This window comes from Phragmites australis, chromosome 23 (genome assembly GCF_958298935.1).
Source record: "Phragmites australis chromosome 23, lpPhrAust1.1, whole genome shotgun sequence".
Taxonomy (NCBI): domain Eukaryota; kingdom Viridiplantae; phylum Streptophyta; class Magnoliopsida; order Poales; family Poaceae; genus Phragmites; species Phragmites australis.
The window spans coordinates 3,928,745-3,951,187 of record NC_084943.1 but is presented as its reverse complement, the minus strand read 5'-3'; the positions used below and the strand labels follow the sequence as shown (position 1 = coordinate 3,951,187).

General features: G+C 40.6%; 1 protein-coding gene across 1 annotated transcript; it reads right to left on the bottom strand.

Moving 5' to 3' along the window:
- Nucleotides 1–3,225: 3,225 nt before the first annotated feature.
- LOC133906497 (aspartic proteinase Asp1-like) lies at nucleotides 3,226–6,877 on the bottom strand. Its single transcript, XM_062348419.1, has 8 exons — nucleotides 6,404–6,877; nucleotides 6,041–6,158; nucleotides 5,284–5,519; nucleotides 4,966–5,199; nucleotides 4,372–4,510; nucleotides 4,103–4,291; nucleotides 3,948–4,020; nucleotides 3,226–3,857 (listed from the first exon to the last, which is right to left on the bottom strand). The coding sequence occupies exons 1-8, from the start codon at nucleotides 6,730–6,732 to the stop codon at nucleotides 3,748–3,750; spliced, it is 1,428 nt and encodes a 475-aa protein (XP_062204403.1). The 5' UTR covers nucleotides 6,733–6,877; the 3' UTR covers nucleotides 3,226–3,747.
- Between the last annotated feature and the right edge of the window lie 15,566 nt (nucleotides 6,878–22,443).

The window sequence follows — 22,443 nt, the reverse complement described above, 5'->3', positions numbered from 1 at the left end:
TATTATCTCCATTATAAGCAAACCTGTCAAATCCCAACCTAAGAGCCAAACCTGTCTTTTCAGCACACATTTTGATCTTGGCTAAGATCAAATTCATTTTCCCTCGCCCTCTGAGTACTTCTCCACTAGAGAAAGGAAATACTCATTCTCATCCAAGAGTTTCTGAACTTGCCTTCTAACCTAGTTGAGCTTGTCCTGAAAGACTATGCAAGGGGAACAGTTTGGTTGCACATCACTCGCCAATCAAGATTCTAGCTCTTTAAGGCACTTGTCTTTTAGTTCAACATTCTTTGCAAGCAAAGGGTGATTTTTACACGCACCTAAGAGAGTAGACCTAGACTTCTCGGCATTCTCAAGCCGACTGGCGACTTATTTTGAAGCTTGGCAAGTTCAGTCATAACCAACAAACAATTCTTACACTCATCATCAGACCTAGACCTAAACAATACTTAGGCCTAAGCTCCTTCAACCCACGCATAACTTTCTTATGTAACATATCCTGATTAATGAGAGCATCATCAAGGTATCAACTTGGACAGAAAGCTGGTCGTAGGAAGGTAATACCTCAAAGGGATCAAGCTCGGGGTCACTGTTGTTGTTGTTGTCATCCGCCATGAAGCAGAGGCCAGTGAAGTCCTTATTCTTCTTCTTCTTGTCCTTCACTGGCAGCTCCTCCTCCTCCGAGCTCTCCTCCTCGCTAGAAGAGGTGTCAATGTTGTTGAAAGCAGCCACGAATGCCCTAGAAGCCACCTTGATCGTCTTCTTGGCCATCTTGTCGCGGTTCTTCTTGAAGAAGGGCTTCTTGTTCCTTATCTTGTACTTGTTATGGTCGTAGTCATGTTCTTCTCTTGAGCCTGTTATAATCGTAGTCATGTTCTTCTCTCTTCTTGAGCTTAGAGCAGTCTGCCTTGAAGTGGATGGTATCACCACACTCAAAGCAGACACAAGAACCACCCCTCCTCCAGCCTCAGTGATTGTTGTAGAAGCGGGTGAACTTCTTCACAATGAGAGCAAGATCCTCATCATCCAAAGTGTCTACCTGCTCCTCTATGATAGAAATCAAAGAAGACAAAGCAAAACTACTCGACGAAGTGTTATCACAAGAGAAGCTAGATCCCGCCTGATTGCCACCATTCGATCTAGAAACCAATGGCATGTTCTGAGATAGGAGGTTTCCAAGACCTATCCGAGTTGTCTTGGCTATCTCGGTGGACTTGAGTTTGCTAAAGAGTTCATCACAAGTCAATATGCGATAACTTAGTGGCTCTTCAATGCTCGATATCTTCACTTCCCATATGCTACGGTCAAGAGCATAGAGAAGCTTGATCGCTCTCTCGTGATCAAAATAGGGCAGAACACATGTGGATCGAAGATTGCTAACGATCCCATCAAAACGAGCAAACATCGCATCTAAAGACTCTCTGAGGCTTTGCACAAACATTTGATATTTTTAGTTGTATATGCTTTGACGTCTAGCCTTAATCTGATTAGTATCTTCATGAAAGACACTCAAAGTAGACCAGATCTCTCAGACAGTACGGATGTGCTGGACCCTATCAAACTCATTCCAAGTCAGACTTATGAACAAAATATTTCTAGCCTTATTGTTGGCCTCATACTATTCGATTTCAATCTGAGTGGTGCGAGCAGCAGGAATCACATAGTTAGAATCTAACTATTTCTCAAATTGCACTTCCTTGCTTAAAAGATAAGCCTCCACATGTATATTCCAGTACCAAAAATCTCGACCATCAAACAGAAAAATCTTCCCACTTCTCTCCATTGTCGCTTACGGATCACAAAATCGGTAAAGATCAACAAGTGATCAAACCGGCTTTGATACTAATTGTAGGAACGAGATTGGCAACTAAAGAGGAAGGGGGAAGAATATACGTCTCAACAAATTTCTTGCGAAATCAATGACCTTCTCCTATTTGGATCATCAAACATACCTCAAAACTCAAGCGGAAGCAAAAATTGAGAGAAGTTTTAACAGAAGAAAATCGAAGTAACACAACTCCACGAATAGTATATGAACAACATATTCCATTTAAGATCAATCCATATGTCTTAGCACTCAAAATATCACACTTGCAAAAAAATAAGAAAAGATGAACACTCCAAGTTGATTGTCTAGAGGTAAGGAAATTTAAGACCCCATCACATAAGCGTGTGTATACAAATTTTATGCCTCTAGCAATAAAAAGAATGACTACACAATGTGCTGAAATTTCAGCTCAAAAATTAAAACAAAAATCAAATCCGGAAATAAAAAATCTTACAAACCTGCACAGGAACCAATAGAGGGAAAATAGAAGAAGGCGAGCACAATAACATGAAAAAAAAATAAACTTCATTGCAGCATAGGTCAGCCCTATTTTAGATAGATTAAAAAAATCTCACAAAACTCTCATCTAATACATAAGCTAAGCACTTCTCTTACTTTCATCTAAAATCCTAGCACAAATGCTTTCATATGGATGGCACAAGAGGCTCAAAATAGCTGATTCCACTTCTTGCATAGGCCTACACCTCTATTTATAAGTCTAAGAAACTTGACCCTAAGTTTCTAGCTTTTTTTCCAAAATACTTCTATCTTGTAGTAAACTACTCCTACCACCGAGAGTATTTTGGTCCATTTTTTTCATTCATCAGACGGTCATAGCATCTTCACGACTTAGCTTCATCTCGACGCAAGCTTCACGATGGTACCATGTACTCCTCTAGTCCTTCCACGATTTTGAGACAAAACCGCAAAACCATAGCACATTTCTCAAAGCGTGACTTCTCACTTGCTTACACCTTAAGCAAGCGCTCCAATATACTCATCTTACGATCCTGACCACCAACAAGTCTCTCTCGCTCCCGATCTCTCGGGCTGCCTTATCACTTATACTGGTATCCCCTGCGCTTGACTTTATCAACACGCTGTCTCCATCCGCCTTCCATGCTTTGCTTGATCTCCACGTGTTCAGCTAAGATCATCTTTGACTCCAACTGACCTCCTTGATCGTCCAGCAACAAGCACTCTATTTGGCTCCGATCATCCCGTCGTCGACCGTCAAGTTAAATCTATCACTTACACACCATGAGACAAGCAAACATATATCACAAGCAAACATATATCTCCAACTCCAATTCCAGTTAATCCATAATCAATATGCTTAAATAAAATCTCAAATCAATTCAAATCACATCAAAACTCATCCAAAACCGAAGATCATCAAACCAATTAAATACCAATATCAATCACTGATCATAATTAAACCAAAACACATTTCAGCTTAGTTTCTTAGTCTTATCTTTGAAATTCTAAGGCACCTAAATCAAAAGCATTACATCAATACAACACCAAGTAAACAATGCACGAAGAACAAATCCGAATATGCTGAATATGGCGGAGTTTCATAAGAAGGTGATCATTATATTTCATATGAACATTATGATGTTTACATTCTTTTTCCTAAAGAATATACGTTCCTAATTCTGTGTGCAGCCTCCCTCGGATGATCATCCTTCCCTTGTTAATCACCCTGTGTTCTTTCATCAGTTTAGTGGCCTTCCCTTGTTAATCACTCTTTATTTGAACGGTAATAGGCTGGGCAATCTTCGTTCCAAAGACCAATGATCCCAGGGAATTGAGGCCAACAATAACCTTCCTCAAACCCATGAATGGTATTGTCGCTGTTCGAATATATAGAAAAGAATTAAGGGTATGTATGTTCACTGTACAGGGGTGTGAAATGATCACAGAATGGAAGATCCAAACTTAGGGATTCTATCACAGGGTGTACGAATCCATCCAATCTGCCCTTTCTCATTGTCATATATCACCATCTGATCCTGCATTGTAACGTCTGCAATAGAAGATGAGAAACATCAATTGCTATAAAAGCTCAACATGAACTTGTGAAACTAGGTCAATTGGTTTTGTTTAGACTTCCTACCTCCAAGAATGTTCAGATCCTTGAGACCAACCTCTGAACCGTTGAGGATGCCCAAACATGCATTCCCATATTTCTGGCAAAAACACAGAAATAGATTTTAGCCACCGATAACTTGCTATTACTGCTGAAAATGTATTGAGTTATGGAATATTTACGGTGACAATGAGGTAGTTTTCAGGAGGGATCTCCATGAGCGCCTTCTTGCCATTAGAAAAGCTCAAAACCAATGATTTGAACTCCTTTTTAATATCGAGCACAGATCTGAATGGTTTCTTCCCTTTCCAGCACAGAGGCAGGGAGGGATCAGATACCTCTTTCAGAGGCTTGCTTAGGTCACCCTTAAGCTGCAAGAAACAAAACCTCATAAGCTCCATGTTTTTTGTGTACAATGTGACATTAGAATAGAAAATGTTTTGAAATTTACCGCGGTGACAAGCGCTTGATATGGCTGTGCAGCAAAGTAGGTGAATGAGCTGCCGCTGTCGAAGACTACTTCCATTGGCCTCACACCTAGTGACCGGCCACCAAAGTATAGACTTGCTGAGCCAGGGGAATAGTAATTCCTGGAAATACAATGTTATGTCAAATTAGAATAATAATTCCTAATTACAAGGTTATGTCAAACTGAATGAAGAAAATAAGTCCACCGTTTTATAATAGCGTACACATTGAGAGATTCCACATAGTTAAAAGTTTGAAACTCTCTAGAACCACAAGAAAACTGATTCACCGGGGTTGGCCACTTATGGTTGCAAAGTACAATATGTGCAAATATTGGAGATTTCCAAGAAAATTCAGCATGTCAATATGTTCAGTGCACAGTTTTTCAACTCATCAAAAATCCTTCCCACATTGGCAATGATTAATCACTAATGTTTGACATCACTAATAAAACAACAAAATAGGCACCTACTTTTGTACATGGGCAAAATTGCAAACAAGCATTGAGCATCAAATCTCGTCCCCTCTGGCATTTTCAGGTGAAACCAAAATAAAATTCAAGGTTGATAGTGCTCACCGGAACGCACTGCGAACCATGGGAGCCCATGTTGCACGTGAGTAAGGCACAAGATCATCCCCAAAGAAGAGGAACCCCCCTCCTTTTAAACTGAGGCAGTGGCCAACCACGTTCTTGGTGATACCATGCTGCTTGAGCTGCGAAAGCAGGCTAATTGATCCACTCCCAAGCCCAAGCATGCCGTCAGTGGGTGACACCTCACTGCTGCTGCCGATCTGTTGGTCATACCCACACCTGCACACATGGAAACAACAATAAAAGACCAATTCAAGTAGCCAATTTTGCAATGTTGTACCTTAAAAGATGAAAGTACCATACCCGAATGCTAGACTGGGGCGGACAATGGAGGTGTTTGCAAGGCGGAGTGCAAAGTTGTCATTGACAAGCACGCCAATGGATGACCCCTGATCAGCATACCTAATCTCATAGTCACATTGCTGCTGATCTGAGTCGCATTTGTGCTCCCCGGTCAGGCTACGATGAAGGGATGCACACAACTGATCCACACAAGGAACCAGCTTGTTCTTTGTTGGGCGGTAGAGCGGGTGTGGCACCTGCACCAACCATCAACATGCGAGGCAACATCAAAAACCAAAATCCTGGCCGAAAACCATACCAAGCTTGGCATTTTACAGTGAAATTTTGGACTACAAAGAAATAGCATATAGTTACTGATTCTAATGCCCGATCAAGAAATGACCAGATAAACAAGCCCTGAACAGGAAACCAAGAGAAAAAATAGGATATGCACAACAAAATACCAGCTTTTGAACTAGAACTAATGCCAATTTCCGATTGATTTTTTGGATGGTCCAATTTCTGTAACATCAATCTAACAGAACCCTGTGCCAGAAAAGGGAAAAATCGAATCCCATATTTTGGACAAAAATAATGACCTCTAGCTCAAAAGCACCGACTCTTGGATTGGTAACAATCAACTTATCAACAGATATATAGATGGCAGAATCTCACTGCCTCACTCCAAAATTAAAGAACCAAGTGCAAACTAGCGAAGGTCAAGTAAGCAAGGAAATATTTTTCCAAAAATAAGCAAGGAACGGTGGAGTAATGGCACCTTGGAGCAGCTGACGCAGGGGGCGTCGCACTGCAGCCAGGTGAGGTCGCTGCCGGTGTCGACGTCGAGGAAGTAGGGCCTCGCCGGGTTGCCGATGCTCATGGCCACGTAGTACAAGCTGCACAAGGAAAGAAACAGACAAGAACAAACAAAAAAAAGGCCATTTTTTTTCTCAGAGCAAATTGACCCATCAACGCTACTAACAAATACTGATGCTCCAGGGGAAACAGAGCAATGCGCACGGAAATCTACAGAGCTCCCAGATGGGACCAAAACTTGCAATCAGTTGATTAGTTCTTGAAGTCAGAGATGGGGAATGGGTGGAAACGGATTGGCGAGAGAGGGAGAGACAGGGGGACGCACCCGTGGGGGTAGACGTCGCCGTAGAGCGGGAACACGGCGGAGGACGCCTCGGGCTCCGCGGCCGCCGGCTCGCCCCTCGCCGGCTTCTCCGCTCGCACCGCCGGGGCCAGGGCCAGCGCGAGCAGCAGAAGCACGAGACCGGCAGGCGGACCCCACCTCGCGGCCATAGCTCGGAGGGGGAGCAGGGCAGGGAGCAGAAGGCTTCTTGTCTTTTCCCCCTTCCCCTTCCTCTGAATTCTTCTTGGGAGGCTGTTGATGGTGGGAGGAATGTGGCCTGGGGAGGGGGGCTTTATAGGAGGAGGAAGATGAAGCAGTGCATTGCATTGCATTGGAAGCTTCTCTGGGCTTTCTTGGTTTGGTTGCAGCAGCAAGGAACAAGAAAAGGATTCAAAGGGCTTTCAGTTTCAGTTACCGCCTTTTCAGAGTTCTGATGACCCTTTTCAGCTTCATTCAGGTTCAGTTACCAACCTCAGAAGCATGGAAAGGGAAGAATGAGGTCAAGGAATAATTGCATACTTCTGTTGTGTAGTTGTGTTGATTACTCTTCTTTTGTTGGCTGGTTGGTTGATTCTAGGGAGAAAGGTATTTCCTGGCTGATCAACTTTGCATCATTGTGGCTCCAAAGAAAAAAAAACTTTGCATCATTGTTTATTGTTGCTCATGTGGTGTTGAGGAATTGGAAAGTACTACTAGTACCAGTACTGTGCAATTAGGATTTTTTTTTATTTAACCCTTTTCAAAAAAGTATTTTACAAATGGTTCCTCAAGAGAACATTTTCCACAAATAAAATCTTTGCACGGCGCTATAACTTTTGATGCTATTGGACTATTGCCCTTACACAATTGAGATCTATTTTTAGATAACATTTTCCTCAGAGTCTATTTGTAGAATATGTTTTCGAAAAGGGCAAAAAAAAAATCCACCACCAAGTACCCAATACGTTTTCAAAAATCATTCTATTACCTACTTCAAAATTCTGGACTAGTAGATTGGTTGTACAGAGAAACATACTTGAGCATTGGATACTCTTTTGCTACGTCTTTCGAGTGTTTCTGAGTGACTCGAACTGAACCCTATCATGCATTGTTGCAGACAACACTGAAGGAAATGTAGAAGACGCTGCTGCATAACAGCAGCTTGCAATCTGTTTCTTTCTTCAAAGGAAAACAAAGGTATTCTACTTATAAGTTGATATGTGAAATTGCGCAACTTGTTGTTTGTCCATTGGAAATTTTCTTAGCCGGGCTGTTACGGAAAGAAGCAGATGTCCAGCGCTTTAAATGAAGTGAGATGACTGCAGCAACGCCTCTCATGTACGTATTTGGTCAAAAAAACTTACAGCGCATGTACTTGACTTCATTTAGTAGTACTCTTTTCTATTATAAATGCATCTTATTTTAGATAAGACATGATCTCTAATATATTGTTGTGATCACTATTTTTTATTAGAGTATATTCATAAAATCCTTTGAATTTGTGTTATTATAAAGATTTTTTAAGACAAAATCTACACATATGATTTAAAAGTTTTTAAAGTTAAAAATATTTTAACAACTATTATTAGTCAAAATTTTAAAACTTTAATCGAATATTTTTTCAAAATAACACGTATTTATGATGAGAGAGTGTATTCAGTAACAGTTACTTTGAGAGCAAGATTCAACACTTGGTTGCGGATCAGAATTGGGGGGCGCAAGGCGCAAATAGAAATAGCTAAGAACACGGTAAGAAATAAAAATGCATGCACAGAAAAATAACATCCAGGAGGATGGCAATGACCTCGAGCGCCATATTCGTGCTAAATAGACAGTTTTCCCAAAATAAATGATCCCTGCGAGGCCAGGTTGAAAATGAAGTGAGCTGTTACCCCATTTGCCGCCCCTGCAGGTAAGAATGCTTGTCATCTTCATTACTCCTTTTCTTTTTTTTTTAACCAAAAAGTTGTTATTTTCATGAGGAAGAGACGAAAGAGTATTATTTGTGAAAGCATCTCTAATCGATACCTAAATTTAATTCTCTATATCTTCATTATAAAGTTTTTATTCAAAATATTTTCTCCCTGTTTCTGTATGTGTTCTAACCGATTTTTTAAACCTAGTTACTTATATTTGTTTGTAAGATTATGCCAAGGGATTTTCGTCGGGGGCGAAAATACCGTCGTGAAGAGATTTTTTTTCCCTTTAGCGTTTCAACGGTTTCCCTTCACGGTTCCTGTCGTGAAGGAATTCTCAGGGTCATTCCCTTCAGGACAGGATTATCTCTCCTTTCCCTTCGCGATTCCCCTCGAAAGGAAACTGTTGTGGATGAAAGAAAATAAAGGGAATAGGAACGGGGAATAGAATCGGGAAGGGAACGAAATGAAGGAAATATGGTTGGAAGCGATTCCTGTAAGGATCCAGAATCCCTTCACGAATTTCATTTTCTTTAGCGTTTCAACGATTTCTTTTCACGATTTCCGTCACGAAAGGATTCTCAATGTCATTTCCTTCAGAACAAGATTCTCTTCTTTCCCTTCACGAATTCCTTCGAATAAAACTGTTAGAGATTAGAGAAAATAAAAAAAAAACGAGAAGAGGAATAAGAAAAAAACGAAATAAAAAAATATATGATTGAGATGGTCTAAAAAGCTGGTTAGAGATGCTTTGAGTGTGACCGAGGAGACGTTAACTGGTACCACCGTTTTCATCGTGGAACTGGTACGGACCTACTACCTCGCAATTGGCTCCTACCGGTTGACTCAACCAAGTCTTCCATAAAGCTAAGTAAAAAAAGATCCATTCTCTCATAAAGTTTATGCGCACAGCACACCTGCTGGCAGCAGCTACCTAGCAGTTAGGTAGAATATCAAAGCCTGAGAGCCAAACTGTTCTGTTCATACATTTTTTTTCTAGTTTTTAATAAAAACAATGTATTATTCTGTTAATTCCTCTTTTTTAAAAAAGAAAATCCAATCTACTGTTTCATTCCTTACTTTAGTTTATTGGGGGTTGTATTTTGGTGTAAGTAAAGCATATAACCGCGGCTAGGCTGTATTCGTAGCCCTCCATGCATGCATGTTACCCTGACGGGCATAAAAACAGCAGCGCAGGAGCAAGGAAGAGGCAGTGGTGACCTCCACATCTCCACCATGTCGTATGATTCTAGGCCTTGCCGTTCGGCCTAAACTAAAGCATATTTCTTCTTTGCCGTTAGCCTAAATAAAGCATTTATTTCTTTGCTTCAGCTACTTAACTCCCAGCATGCTAAAGAAGTATTCAACACATCATCATCTCCGCAATCAGAAAACACCAGAAGTTTTCTACAGCAACCGGAAGATCAATACGTCATCCTCACCGCAACTCGGAAAACAAGAATTTTACTCTCGCAACTGAACAAATAGTAATTTTACTCGGACAACCTGAAAAAGCCATAATTTTTACCCCTGTTGCAGCTAGGCTGTGCAGAGCAAACAATGCCCGGTACTGTCCTCCACCAATTCCTCTACCAACTTCCAAAGATTTCTTCGTCAGATGACCGAAGAAATACTTGTTGACTTCACTTCCACCGTATGTGAGCGGACCAGGGAGGGACTATGCAATTTTTTTATCTTTTTATATTTTTAATCAAATATTTATAAATATATGTGTTTATTTTAAAAATTTGTAAATTTACGGTCATGTTGCCCATAGGAAAGGTGATAGTTCAATGTGGCTTGCTAGTGTGGACAGGTTGTGCTACATGTCGCTCGTTCAATGGACGATAGGACCTGTCGCCTTCAAACGGGTGGCAAGTTCTTATTTTGTTTAATGAAATTAGAATTGATTTTGGGTTAGGGTTTAGAACTATTGTGGATTATTCAGACACCGGTAATTTGATTCGCAAAGTTAAACATCTTGGATGAATAAAAAGTTTGTGGTACATGGATGTAAATTTTATAATGCAAATGATAAAGCATGGTTCTCTTCCGTGGACTGGGGAATTTTTCTCCTTCTCTCATGTGCCACTTTGCGCTCTTCGTCTTTCTGGTGACACAAGATAGGTTGACTCCTCTGAAGTAGTTCTTCATGCCACTAAAGTTTGGCCTCTTGCCTCCTTAAAATATTTTCCCAGAGGTGGCGTTCCTCCTCTCACATATGAAGGTCCTTAGCCTACCATTTGAGTTCATGTTCTCACCGCTGATGTTCTTGTTGTCATGCACTATGTGCCACCTACCTCTATTGTGCTTCCTCCATCCTGATCTCGTACTCCTTTTTTGTTTCAGCCTTTCTAATACATCCCCATTGAATGAAAATCTAACCACGTCGATCCATTTCTTGAAGTGGCAAGGTTGTTTAATAAATAAACATTGCATTATTAGTGTAGTTCGCAATATGGATTTGGCAGGTGTGGAAGAGTGGGAAAAAGGATTGTATCTTGAAATCGGGGTCAAGTTCGAGACCATAAAGAACCTCCTACCAAAGATCTCCACCTCAAAGGACATCGACGTCTATGCTCGTTCACCACATAAATATTACCACCATCTGAGTATACTAGAACCCACAGGTGGTTTTTATAAATATGTCTATTTTTATCATACAGACATAAACAAATTTTAGAAAAAACTGTCTATGATAGTCATAGACAATTTCTTGTAAGATTTGTCTATTGTATTAGACGGATTTTTCTGAAAAACTATATGTAGTTAAAGACCCGGATACTGTTTTAAATTTGATCACTCGCTCTTCTGCTTCCCACTACCCCCATAGACATAAACTGCTCGTCTCGCTCACTAAAGCGAAGAGAAGTTCATCTCCCTCGCTCTCCTCATTGCCATCCGAGCCCTTTCGCAAAGGTTTTTTAGGGTTTGTTTTCTGATGGAGGTTTGAGATTTGGGCTCCAAATCCCCTTCTTTGCACTCAGGTGAGTAGGGTTTGATTCAATCTGTGTACTGAGAGTAATGTGGTTTTTGTGTGTCCCAAATCTGCTATAGAATGTCTTTGTTCATTGCTATTAAGTGCTAGGAGGATGGGTTGTTTCTATGCACTACTGCAGAACCTCCTATCACTGCCAGCTCCAAAACCCTCTTAACTATCGGTTTTGGAGTCAGCAGTAGATAACAGACAGTGATAGTTGGGGACTATAACTGCTAGTGCAGAGGATCGGCAGTGAAAGATGTTTTCACTGTCGGCTAGTGGTTTCAGCCGATAGTGATTCCCAAAGCATCATTGCCGGCTGGAACCTTCAGCCGACAGTGTTTTTCCTCTCTGGCCTCCCTCCCCTCTCCTCCCTCTCTATCCTCTTTGTCCTCCCTCTCTCTCCTCGATCTCTCCATCTCTCTCCCTCTTATTACATGCATACAATGAGACATATATTTAATGTGAATCAATAATAAAGTCACCTTCAATAATACATAGTAATTCATGTCATACAATGAAGGTGTTGAACATCGACAAACACACATATATACATAATAGTTCTCATAGGTCATCCCTCGAAAAGTCGGTCGAGTTGAGCCAGTCCAGTACCCCTCTACCTCTCTTACGATGAGGATCGCGTCTCCGCACAAACGACTAATGACGTGTGTATGTTTGGGGACACCAGGGGGCGATGGTGGTGGAGTGGAGGACTCGGCCACACCTGATCGATCGTAGAGTCGCCTATGCTTCAGGCTCGTCATCGTGTCAAAGACGTCGAAGTCAAACGCATGAATGCCACTATGTTTTGAGCCTTCGGTCTCCTCCGCAGTGTACTAACGGGCCACCCTCTCATGCTCATCCACAGCACATTAACGGGTCAGCCTCTCGTCCTCCTCCTCCTGGGCACGCTTATGGAATGCTAATTCTTTCTCCTTCATAGCGCACAACTGATGAGCTAGCCTCTCATCCTCCTCATGGGCATGCTTACGAACTGCCGCTTCTTGCCCCTCCTTCGCATCATCGTTGGAAGGCTATTCTGTTGAAGAGTCATCCGACGGTACCAACTCTGAAATCTGTTCGAAGGCCACAATAGGATCCTTTGGACCAAGTGCACTGACAGCGAGTGCACTTCTAACACGGCTTTTTTGAGGTGATGGCTGGTGAGGTGGACTTCTTCTAAAAGATGGCTGAGGAGAGGGAGATCTTTGAGGCGACGACGGCCCCGGGTGTTGTGGAGAGTAAAGGTTCTCAGTATTTGTCCCTGGTGAAAACACTATATATGCCTTCTCCCATGCGATGAATGCGTGCTCGTTCTCTCCTATAGTGTTTGCCCCCTCCTTTGCGAGGTAGTCCACCTCAACATGATTGTACTGGTTAATTGCCTCATCTATTTCGACCACGGCGTAGCCCTCTGGTATCGGACGTTCGTCAAAAATGTTCATGGGAGCCGCAGGGATAAGCCACGTCAGAAGCCACCTTAATGGTAATATTTCTAGCTCCAATATTTAGTTCACACGATGTCCGTGCTACAATGAGGTCCACAGGATAAGTGATGGGGTCAGCTCCCAGAACTCTCGTGGATGCACAATTACTCCGATGACCGCTGGAGCTAGAGCGCGCAACATTATGAGATGCAGCCAATCATTTCTATTCGTTCACAATGGCGCCCATTGACGCAAGAGGGCTTGCTGTACTTCTTGTGCTATAATTTCCTCTATATGTTCTCTTTCTTTTTGTAGCGCTTGTTCAAGCATTTTCATCATCTTAGTTTGTTGTGCCTCTTATTTTGCATCTCATTTTGCTTGGGATCTCTTTCGACTCTTGTAATTGTCGACGACGCTTGGGAATCCAAATTTTGAATCCATCACCCCAACACCTTGTGTGCGACCACTATGATCCTTGTTTCCTAGTGCCAAAGTGAGCTCGTCCCTATCCCTGTTTTGCTTGAAAGAGCCTTGTGCAGACTTCTAGTGAGCTTATGCAAGCTTTTTTGTAGGAGTTTGCATCATTCCCTAGTCTTTGAAGGTCATAAAGCATAAGATTTCATCAGATGAGTAAGTAGCATCCCTCCCAAGAAGGAAGTGCGTCGATCGTTTGCTCCAACCCTCTGTCTCAGGCGCGACACCTCTCTCACACAGTTCATCTAGTTGTTGTTGCCATTGCCGTTCTTTCCTCACATACCCACGACTACCGACTTTGTGGTGGTAGAGGTTTTTTTTCAAGTTTGCTTTGTTCACCTCACTCAACCTCTGTGCTTCTTCCGATAACTTGTATTCCGCAAAGACTTATCAATGATCTTCTAGTTGCGGTCATTTGCTGAAATCTGGCATTGTACATTTCTACATATAGGTTCTGTTCAGTGTGCTCTTCCAATTGTTAAATGAAAGACCCATAATCATTAGCGCCTTACGCTTAACTACGTCCATATTTGTCTCTACAGGGAACTCGAACCTCTCTAATTTCTTAGGCTACATGATGTCATTCTTGATTGAATCAAGAACTATGTGCGGATCACCTCGTTTGCCAGTCTATGATCTGTAGCTGATGGGCACATGATCCTTAATAGCTATCCCATAAACTGACTTGTATGGCCCTAGAACTCTCTCTAGTGCAGTTAGCTCCCCTGGCTATGAGACCTTTGTGATCACAAATCGTCCAGTAGGCATCTTCGAGAGACCTCAGGCACTAAACCACTTCTGGGATTGCTCATTGTCGTGACCCTTAGGAGCATTAGGAATCTACGATAAGCGAAAAAAATATTAAGAACCTATACGGTAATATATCAAACAAATGCATTCTTCTACTTATGAATTACCTCATCGCCTCCATGGGCGTCTGTTTGATCTAGATTGAGGTGGTGGCTTGGCTACCTTCAATGTTTGATAGCGGCACTATAACTCCTTTTGGCACCTGGGTCGAATCAGTGGTTGGTGGTGCCATCCCTTTCTGGAAGTTTTGCATACGATGATGATGAGTGGTTGAGTATTCTATATAGAGAGAGCTGAGAAAGGAGTGAGATAGAGATAAAGCTGACGAAGGAGGGAGAGAGGATGTCGAAAGAGAGACAACAATGAAGGAGTTGATAGATAGAATGCATACATATATAATATTGTAATTAAGTACATTATAACCATATTTAACAAAAAGAAGTCACAGCTTACATAGAAAAATAGGCACAAATATGCACAAAGGTACTGACAAGTGACATATTGATCTTACAAGTCACATAATCTTATATAGCAAATAATGATCACAACAAAACTAGGATTACGACATCTTTACACGTGAAATCAAATTTCTTCTTATTTTCAAAAGTAGCCAATTTTACCTCGATCTGGATGTCTTGACTGTTATATGCTGCAACAGCTTCTTGTTTAGACTTGTGTAATATCCATCCCAGTCGAGCTTTGCATTTATATGTATGGTCTCCAATTTCATCATTTGTAAAAAGAAAAACAAGTATGAAAATAGTGCAATTTTTAATACAACACATAACAGGAATAAAAAAGAAATACGACCTCAATGTACAACAAAAACTGGACAGTAGGTGTATAAAAGTGTTCTAAGGAAATAAATAACAATTAGCCACAGGACAATCAAGGTCCTCCCCCCTAATTGTTCTATTGAGTATATCAACAACTAGACAATTTACTAAGTTCTGATCTAGTTATTAGAACCTGGATAGAATTCTCAATAATTACATAATATCATCATGGACTGTGTTGTTGTACCAAATCAAAGAGCACAGATTCTAAAAAGGACAAGTAATTTCCTACCGAGACAGAAATAGAGACTGAACAGTAGAATTCAAAGAAGTAAAGACAGAACAAAAAGGGTGAATCAACTTCCTTATCCAGAATCTGATATGCTAATCAATCTCTGAACTTACAGTAGCATACCATCTAGGGATCAAATTATAATAGGTAACCCACTGCAGAGACAACACAAGAAATATGTCTCGGTATACAAGTACAGACTAGCAAGAACCATCAACAAGTCTCACCAAGGGATACAACAAATATCAGACAACTAGAGAATCATAGGTCTAAACTATTGTACTCAGTAGATTACCCAGTCTTAGTGTATCAATTCATCATCAAGAAAAGGGAATATGTACCAATACCGTCCAGAACAGAAGGGGAGAAATACTCACAAGCATCATTTGAACACACAAAAGGACCGAGGCAACATCTGTTCTTATCATTTGAACACACAAAAGGACCACAAGCAACATCTATTCTTATCATTTGAACACACAAAAGGACCACAAGTAGCATCTGTTCTTATTATTTGAACACACAAAAGAACCGATATAGCATATCTGTTCTTATCATTTAAACTCACAAAATGACCACAAGCAGTACTTGTTGTTATCATTTAACACACAAAAGGACTAGCACACAAGCATATGTTCTTATCATTTGAACACACAAGCAGCCAGCCATGAATCAGTACAAACTTGCATTGAAAGCCTAGGAATTGGAGGGGAGAAGGAGACGGAGAGGGAGCCAGGAGGCCTACCTCGACATCAGGGTGGTTGTCCATAGCAATGACGGCGGTGGACAAGGGCGCAGGGCACGATAGCGCAGGCTCCTCGGCATTGGGGTGGAGGTGGCAAGCTCCTCGGCGTTGGGGTGGTGATCCTCGACGACGGTGGTGGTGGACGAGGGCGCAGTGCACGGCAGCACGGGCTCCTCGGCGTTGGGGAGGAGGAGGTGAGCTCCTCGGCATCGGGGTGGTGGTCCTCAGCAATGGCAGCAGTGGACGATGGCACAGGGCACGACAACGCGGGCTCCTCAGCATCGGGAGATGATTGGGCGGAGGGCACAAGCTAGGAAGGGGAAAAAATTTCTAAGTATCAGAGGACGCAGGTCTCGAGCACTTTTATAGGGGAGGATTTTCACTGCCGGCTCAAGATGAAGACCGACAGTGAAAGGGGATCTTCACTGCCAGCTTAATAGGACAATAGGCAGTGAAACATATTTCATTGTAGGCCCAAGATGTTCACTGACAGTGAAACAACTTTCATTGGCAGTCGAATATGTTCACCGGTAGTGAAACCCCTTTCACTGTATGTTTGGGGTGCAAAAAAATTATTTTAGTTGCACGCGCGCGCCCGCTGAGACTCGAACGCACAACCTGCCCCAAGTAACACTGGATAATTAAACCGCTGCGCTACTCAAGTATTTTCGAATTAGTTTATACTATCTATGTTTATTGACATTCTGTTGACATAAAATCCTAATGCAAAAAAAAAATTATTCAATTTTCTAATTTAATAAAAAATTTAAAACAAATATGTTCATACCTAAGTTTCTATATTAGGGCTTGCTATATATCTTAATTTCATCAATAAATATTTTAAATCATTAAATATTGAAAATAAATACGCTCATAACTATAGCTAATGTAAATCATATAATATGCAAATAGCAATATGCTAGTGCTATAGCTAATTCATTAAAAATAAAAAATAGTAATACATAGCAATAGTGCTTGTGCTGTTGCTAATTCATTAAGAATCAAAAATCAATATGCTCAATAATAAAGACATCTTCCACCATAAACTACAAATTGTATATTTCATAACATAAGTGAGGTATAATTGCATCTAAAACAAATTCATACATAGTAATTAATGCAATTTAGCTACTTTATCTTAACGACCCGCCCTTTATTATGATCACGACGTACATATAGAGGTTCATTGGTGTCTTCCATGGGACCTAGGTTAACATCCTCTTCGAAAGAAGGTAGCACGTAGAATTGATTGTAGTCTTCCTCATCAATAACATTCTCCACTTCGATAATTATTATTTTTCCTTGAAGAACCACATGGCACTCATCCTTATTAGCTGGGTCTGATGAATTTTGTTGGTACCATCTCTAGAATTTTTTTTTACTATTCAACCCTTACATGCATGATATACATATCGATAATTTATCAAAATTAAACAACACATTCACCCTCGGGATCAACCTCATGACACTCTGCGACGTCGTTCTCTAAAGAGCGATAAAGGACATCGAAATGAGAATGAATGAAATATCATGAGATGTGATCCAAACGACATAAACTATGGTAGAGATGTAGTGCATGAGGTTATGAATGCAGTAGAGGAAGAATCACATGAATTGGAGTTCATTTGGCCACTTAATTAACCAAATTACGTGCTTGTTGTTTTTAAATCCAAAATTATATGAGGTAGTTCAAACAAACTCACATGAAAGAAGTACTCAACATGTCAAAAGGTATTTTTACTGTATAAGGTATACATAGAGAAGACCAAAAAAATTAGTTTCACATTTTATGATTTTTTAATTTCTGTAGAAATTAATCAAGTTTAAAAGGCTTAATCAAGATGAACAAAGAATTAGTGCTAAACAAGCATTTCATGCTTGAAATATATTTTTCAAATACAGAGCATGACAAAATAAGATAAACAAAGTTGGATTGACTAATTTTGGATATTTCAATATTTAATTATGGATTAACAAGTTACAACATATTTAATGAAAATAGTGGTATGTTAGTGGACATTTCATGCATGCATGTATTTTTATCATGTAGATCATGACAAAACAAAACTAAGAAACCTGGTTTCATATTTTTTTTAAGCTCTAGATACTTTTTTCTACAAATTATAGATTATTTCAGTCGATCTATCAATACAACTAATATTCCTTTCAGCATTTTCTGGATTTTCTGACTTTGGTCGGTTGCCGGCGGTGAACGACAGCAGAGCTTAGCCGGGGAGGGGTACCAAAATTCTCAACGCACTGTGGCGAACTTGTTTGAGGGGTCGGCGACAGCATGTACAGCGGCAAGCACGGCCGACGGTGATCATGGCGGGTGGCAGAGCTAGGTTGACAGTGGTGGTGTGCTGCAGAGGGAGAGAGTGGAAGGGACGGGAGCGGTGAGGTTCCCTGGACCGCGATAAAGCTCACCATGCGTTCGACTTAGGCAGAGGCGGCTCACGGCCTGAAGTTCATCGGCGAAGTGGGCGAACTTGCGGTGGTGACTGGAGGAGCACTGGGCCAACGATGGGCTATGATCGAACTAGCACGTGCAAACGATAGGGTATGGGACTGTGAAGCTCACCGAGCAATGAAATTTGACAGAGAGGGCTCAGAAGCGGTGATGCGTCTGTAAGGGCAACAAATGTCGTCGGGGGTGGTGCTGTGCTCGAGCTTAGAGGAGGGCCACTGTTTTATACTGTACACATCACTACTGGCTCATCCCACCAGCCGGTAGTGATGTCTAGCTATCACTGCCGGTCGGTGGCTTAAGTCGGCAGTGATGAGATGGCTGGGCATCACTGCCGGCTCAAGCCATCAACCGGCAGTGATTCCCCTTATCACTGCCAGTTCATAAGCTACGATGACTGGTTCTTCCCACGTGACCTACGGACTGGTAGTGATGCCCCATCACTGCAGCCCATAAGGAACCGACAGTGATGGGCCGGCATATAAGTCCGATTCTGTAGTAGTGATGGCTGCTTCCATGGTCTTAATTCTTGGCATTGATTTTTGTCCTATAGAATATGTGTTCTTTGCTACCGTGAAGGATACCATTGTGGACCCAGTTTATGCTGTGAATCGTGTTCTATTATCTTTTATTCCTGATGAAAATTTTATCTATTGTTGTTCATCAAAATAGAGACATTTTCGTGAACTGCAATACTGATTTGAACCATCATCTCTTACTTAACATGGGCTAGAGATTTGGAAGCAATATAGTTTGATTCTAGCATATGACTTAGTCAGGATGGAGTCTGATCTCGATAACAGTGAGATAATGATTGAAGATGATGCATGGGTTGAGATTGCGGTGAAACACATGCAGCTTAGATTATGTCCATCATCTTATCCTTCTAGAACAAGATGTCAATGATGTCAATCATCTCATTTTTTGAAGACTGGATGATATAATTAGGGATTGTGTATAGGTTTATGTTCTGAACAATATGTGCTGCTGAGATTGTGTACATAGAACAATGTGTTCTTATGTAATATATCTATATCTGTGTTCTTATGTGTTATATATATGTGCGATGTTCTTATGTATTTGCATGCGATATTCTTATTTGTGTGATGTATATTTTTGTGTGATGTATGCCATATCATGAAGGCAACCATGAAGCAAAATGGTTTCTCAGGGGGGAAATAGTTACACAGACAATTTTTCAAAAAAAAAAAACTATTTGTGACACTTTATACAGACATGTCTCGATAAAAACCATCTATGATATTTAATACGCATAGACAGTTTTTTAGAAGAAATCATCTGTGTGTATTACAAAACTAACATGTATGTAGCTCTGTTACAAACAGAGTTGTCACTGTTTGTAATAAGCTCGATATCACAAACACTTTTGCAAAGATAGAACTCAACCATCTATGATAAAGCTTAAAATACATCTATAATAACCCGTTCTAAGGTAGTATGCATTTTGGAATCACGCGCGATACTATAAGTACATGGCATCCTATCCTTGCATTATCCCTCTCCATGTGTTTTCGGATTCATGCGCATTGTCACTACAAAAAATGATAATTCATGCATTCTAGAAATGCACTCAAACTACTTAAAAAAGGAATTTGTTGTAGCATTTTAGAATATTTTTTCTGAAGATGTCAAAATGTTATGAAGGATTTGAGATATTAGGTCGCACCAAGCGTTTATCTTTATTAGCTCCACCCTACATAATACTCCCTCTGTTAAAAAATAGTACGCATATTTCTTTTTGAAAAGTCAAATTTGGTGTACTTTGACTAACATATAATCAAATTATAAAAATATCTAGTGTATAAAAATTATACAACTATGTTCACAATTCAAAATGATTTCACAATATATATGTTTTGTAGCTATAAATGATATATTTTGTGATAAAATCTTAGTCAAAATTCAACTTCGAAGACCGAGCGCAAAAGAAATACGTCTACTATTTCTAAATAGAGGGAGTGTTAGGAACCGTCTAAATAGTATTATAATTAATCATTAAGTTGATCATTTCTATAATCGTAACTGCAATGATTAACCAGAATATTATTCCGGTAGTCACAACATGTGTTTTGTGCCTAAGATCGAAACACACGCCTTTCCAACATATATCATCACAACAAAGCTTAATAAAGAGCGAGTAATTAAAAATATATTACAAGTCTTTGAGTATTAACAATTTTTGACAATTTACAACAAAAGAGAGGAAGAAGGATAATAAAACAAATCATCACCTAGCCAAAAGAGAAACTATACAATGGAAGAAAACATCTATCAACAACAAAAAATATGTGGAGCCATATGCCCTTAGGCTCCACCTAAAATAACACTATCCAAGTAGTTTGCACTACTCATACATGCCATCTATATCAGCGAGTGTGAAGTAACCGAACACTACCTCCTCCGTGTCGGTACCACCTAAAAGAGCAGTGTGAGTACGAATGTACTCGCAAGACTTAATTCATAATGGGTACATATAAATAACCTGACTCCAAGTATCATGCATTTAGATGTTAGCAAGGAGACAACCACATGGTTAAGTAAATTCATAAGCGAAAGCAAATTTGGACATAGTAATGTGAGCATCTATACTTAACCATACACATATATCCCTCCTATCCTGTAAGCATCAATATCATAAATATCTGTAACAGAACCATCATAAACATATCTATGAATAGAACCATGTCAAACATATCTATGAATAAAACTATCACAACCACATCCCAGCATGCTCATAACCGAGAGCGTGGTAATTTGAATTATTTTTATACCCTGCAGGGGGTACTCTTTTACCCACACAACATGATGATCATTCAGCTTGTGCGACCCACTAAAGTCCACACAAAGGGTACTCGTGACAACCTTTCCTAAATAGACCCCAACCGTTTGAACAGGCGCTTCTAGGTGCAATGGTCATCTAGAACGACTCCTAGAGCAAACTAGATACCCTACAGCCTATTATACCCACGACACCCGAGACGTGCAAGCCAAAGGGTCACATCTACATAAGGTATTCGGCTTATCATTTCCATAAATGGATATGTGGTTAGTACGGAAAGTGCTAAAGCTAACGGCACTAACGGACGATACTTAATTGATATAAGCGGTCTATAGCATCTCAGCTCCTCTCCTGACCTACCCCTAGCACCATCCACATCTCGCATCATCCTCAAACCTCATACATCCCAATATCATTATCAATTCCTGTGTGAACAAGTAAATAAGCGCTAAGCTCGCGAACAGTGGTTGAATCCATCGCTCGACTTCTACCGATGACCTATGCATTGCTAAGCATTTGGTTAACCTTTGAAGTTAAACAACCACATAGTTAAACCCAGGTTACAAGGATAGGAAACATCAAATAACCAAGGTAAGATCAATGCAACAACATAGGTTCTACGCACAATTCCCAACATTGACTCGCTATTTATGCATAACATACATATAGCATAACTTATTAAATTAGACACAACTGATCCAAAATAGTGGGTACAATATGCTTAGATACTTGCCTTGCTGCTTCGGTGCCTGCATGATGCGACCTGCGCAGCACTCATAGAATTCTGGATCGCCCTCGATCACGCCCACATCACACTCTAGTTCTTCGTTCACTGAAGAAGAACGCATGCAATGTGATGAGCATGAATGAGGTATAAAGATGTATGCTACAATATGCATAACAATAAGTTAAAAGTACAAGACACGCGAAAGATTAAAGAAGTTTACGATCTAAACAAGTTTGGAAACTCTGACAGAATTCAGAAGTTCTGGGTTGAACTCAAAACTTTCGGGTTATGAAATTTCCAGGTAAACATCAAAATGGGGGTCCTTAGTTAGCACCTTTTGAATTAACTCGAAAGTTCCGGGTTGAGGTCGGAACTTCCGGGTTGGGCCGAAAAACCCGGTTTGCTTCTGGATAGGGGTGCTTGGCTAATCCTAAATCGGATCAATCCAGAACTTCCGGGTTATACCCGAAACTTTCGGGCTAAGGCTGGAACTTTCAAGTTTTGGCAGACTTGAGTTCGCGATGAGTTTCCTCGGGCAATTCGACTTTCATGTCAAATATATCCCATATAAACATGTATATGCACTAAACCAAGAGTTCTAGACTCAATTTACACACTAAACCCATATGATTTCAGAGTACAATTCAACA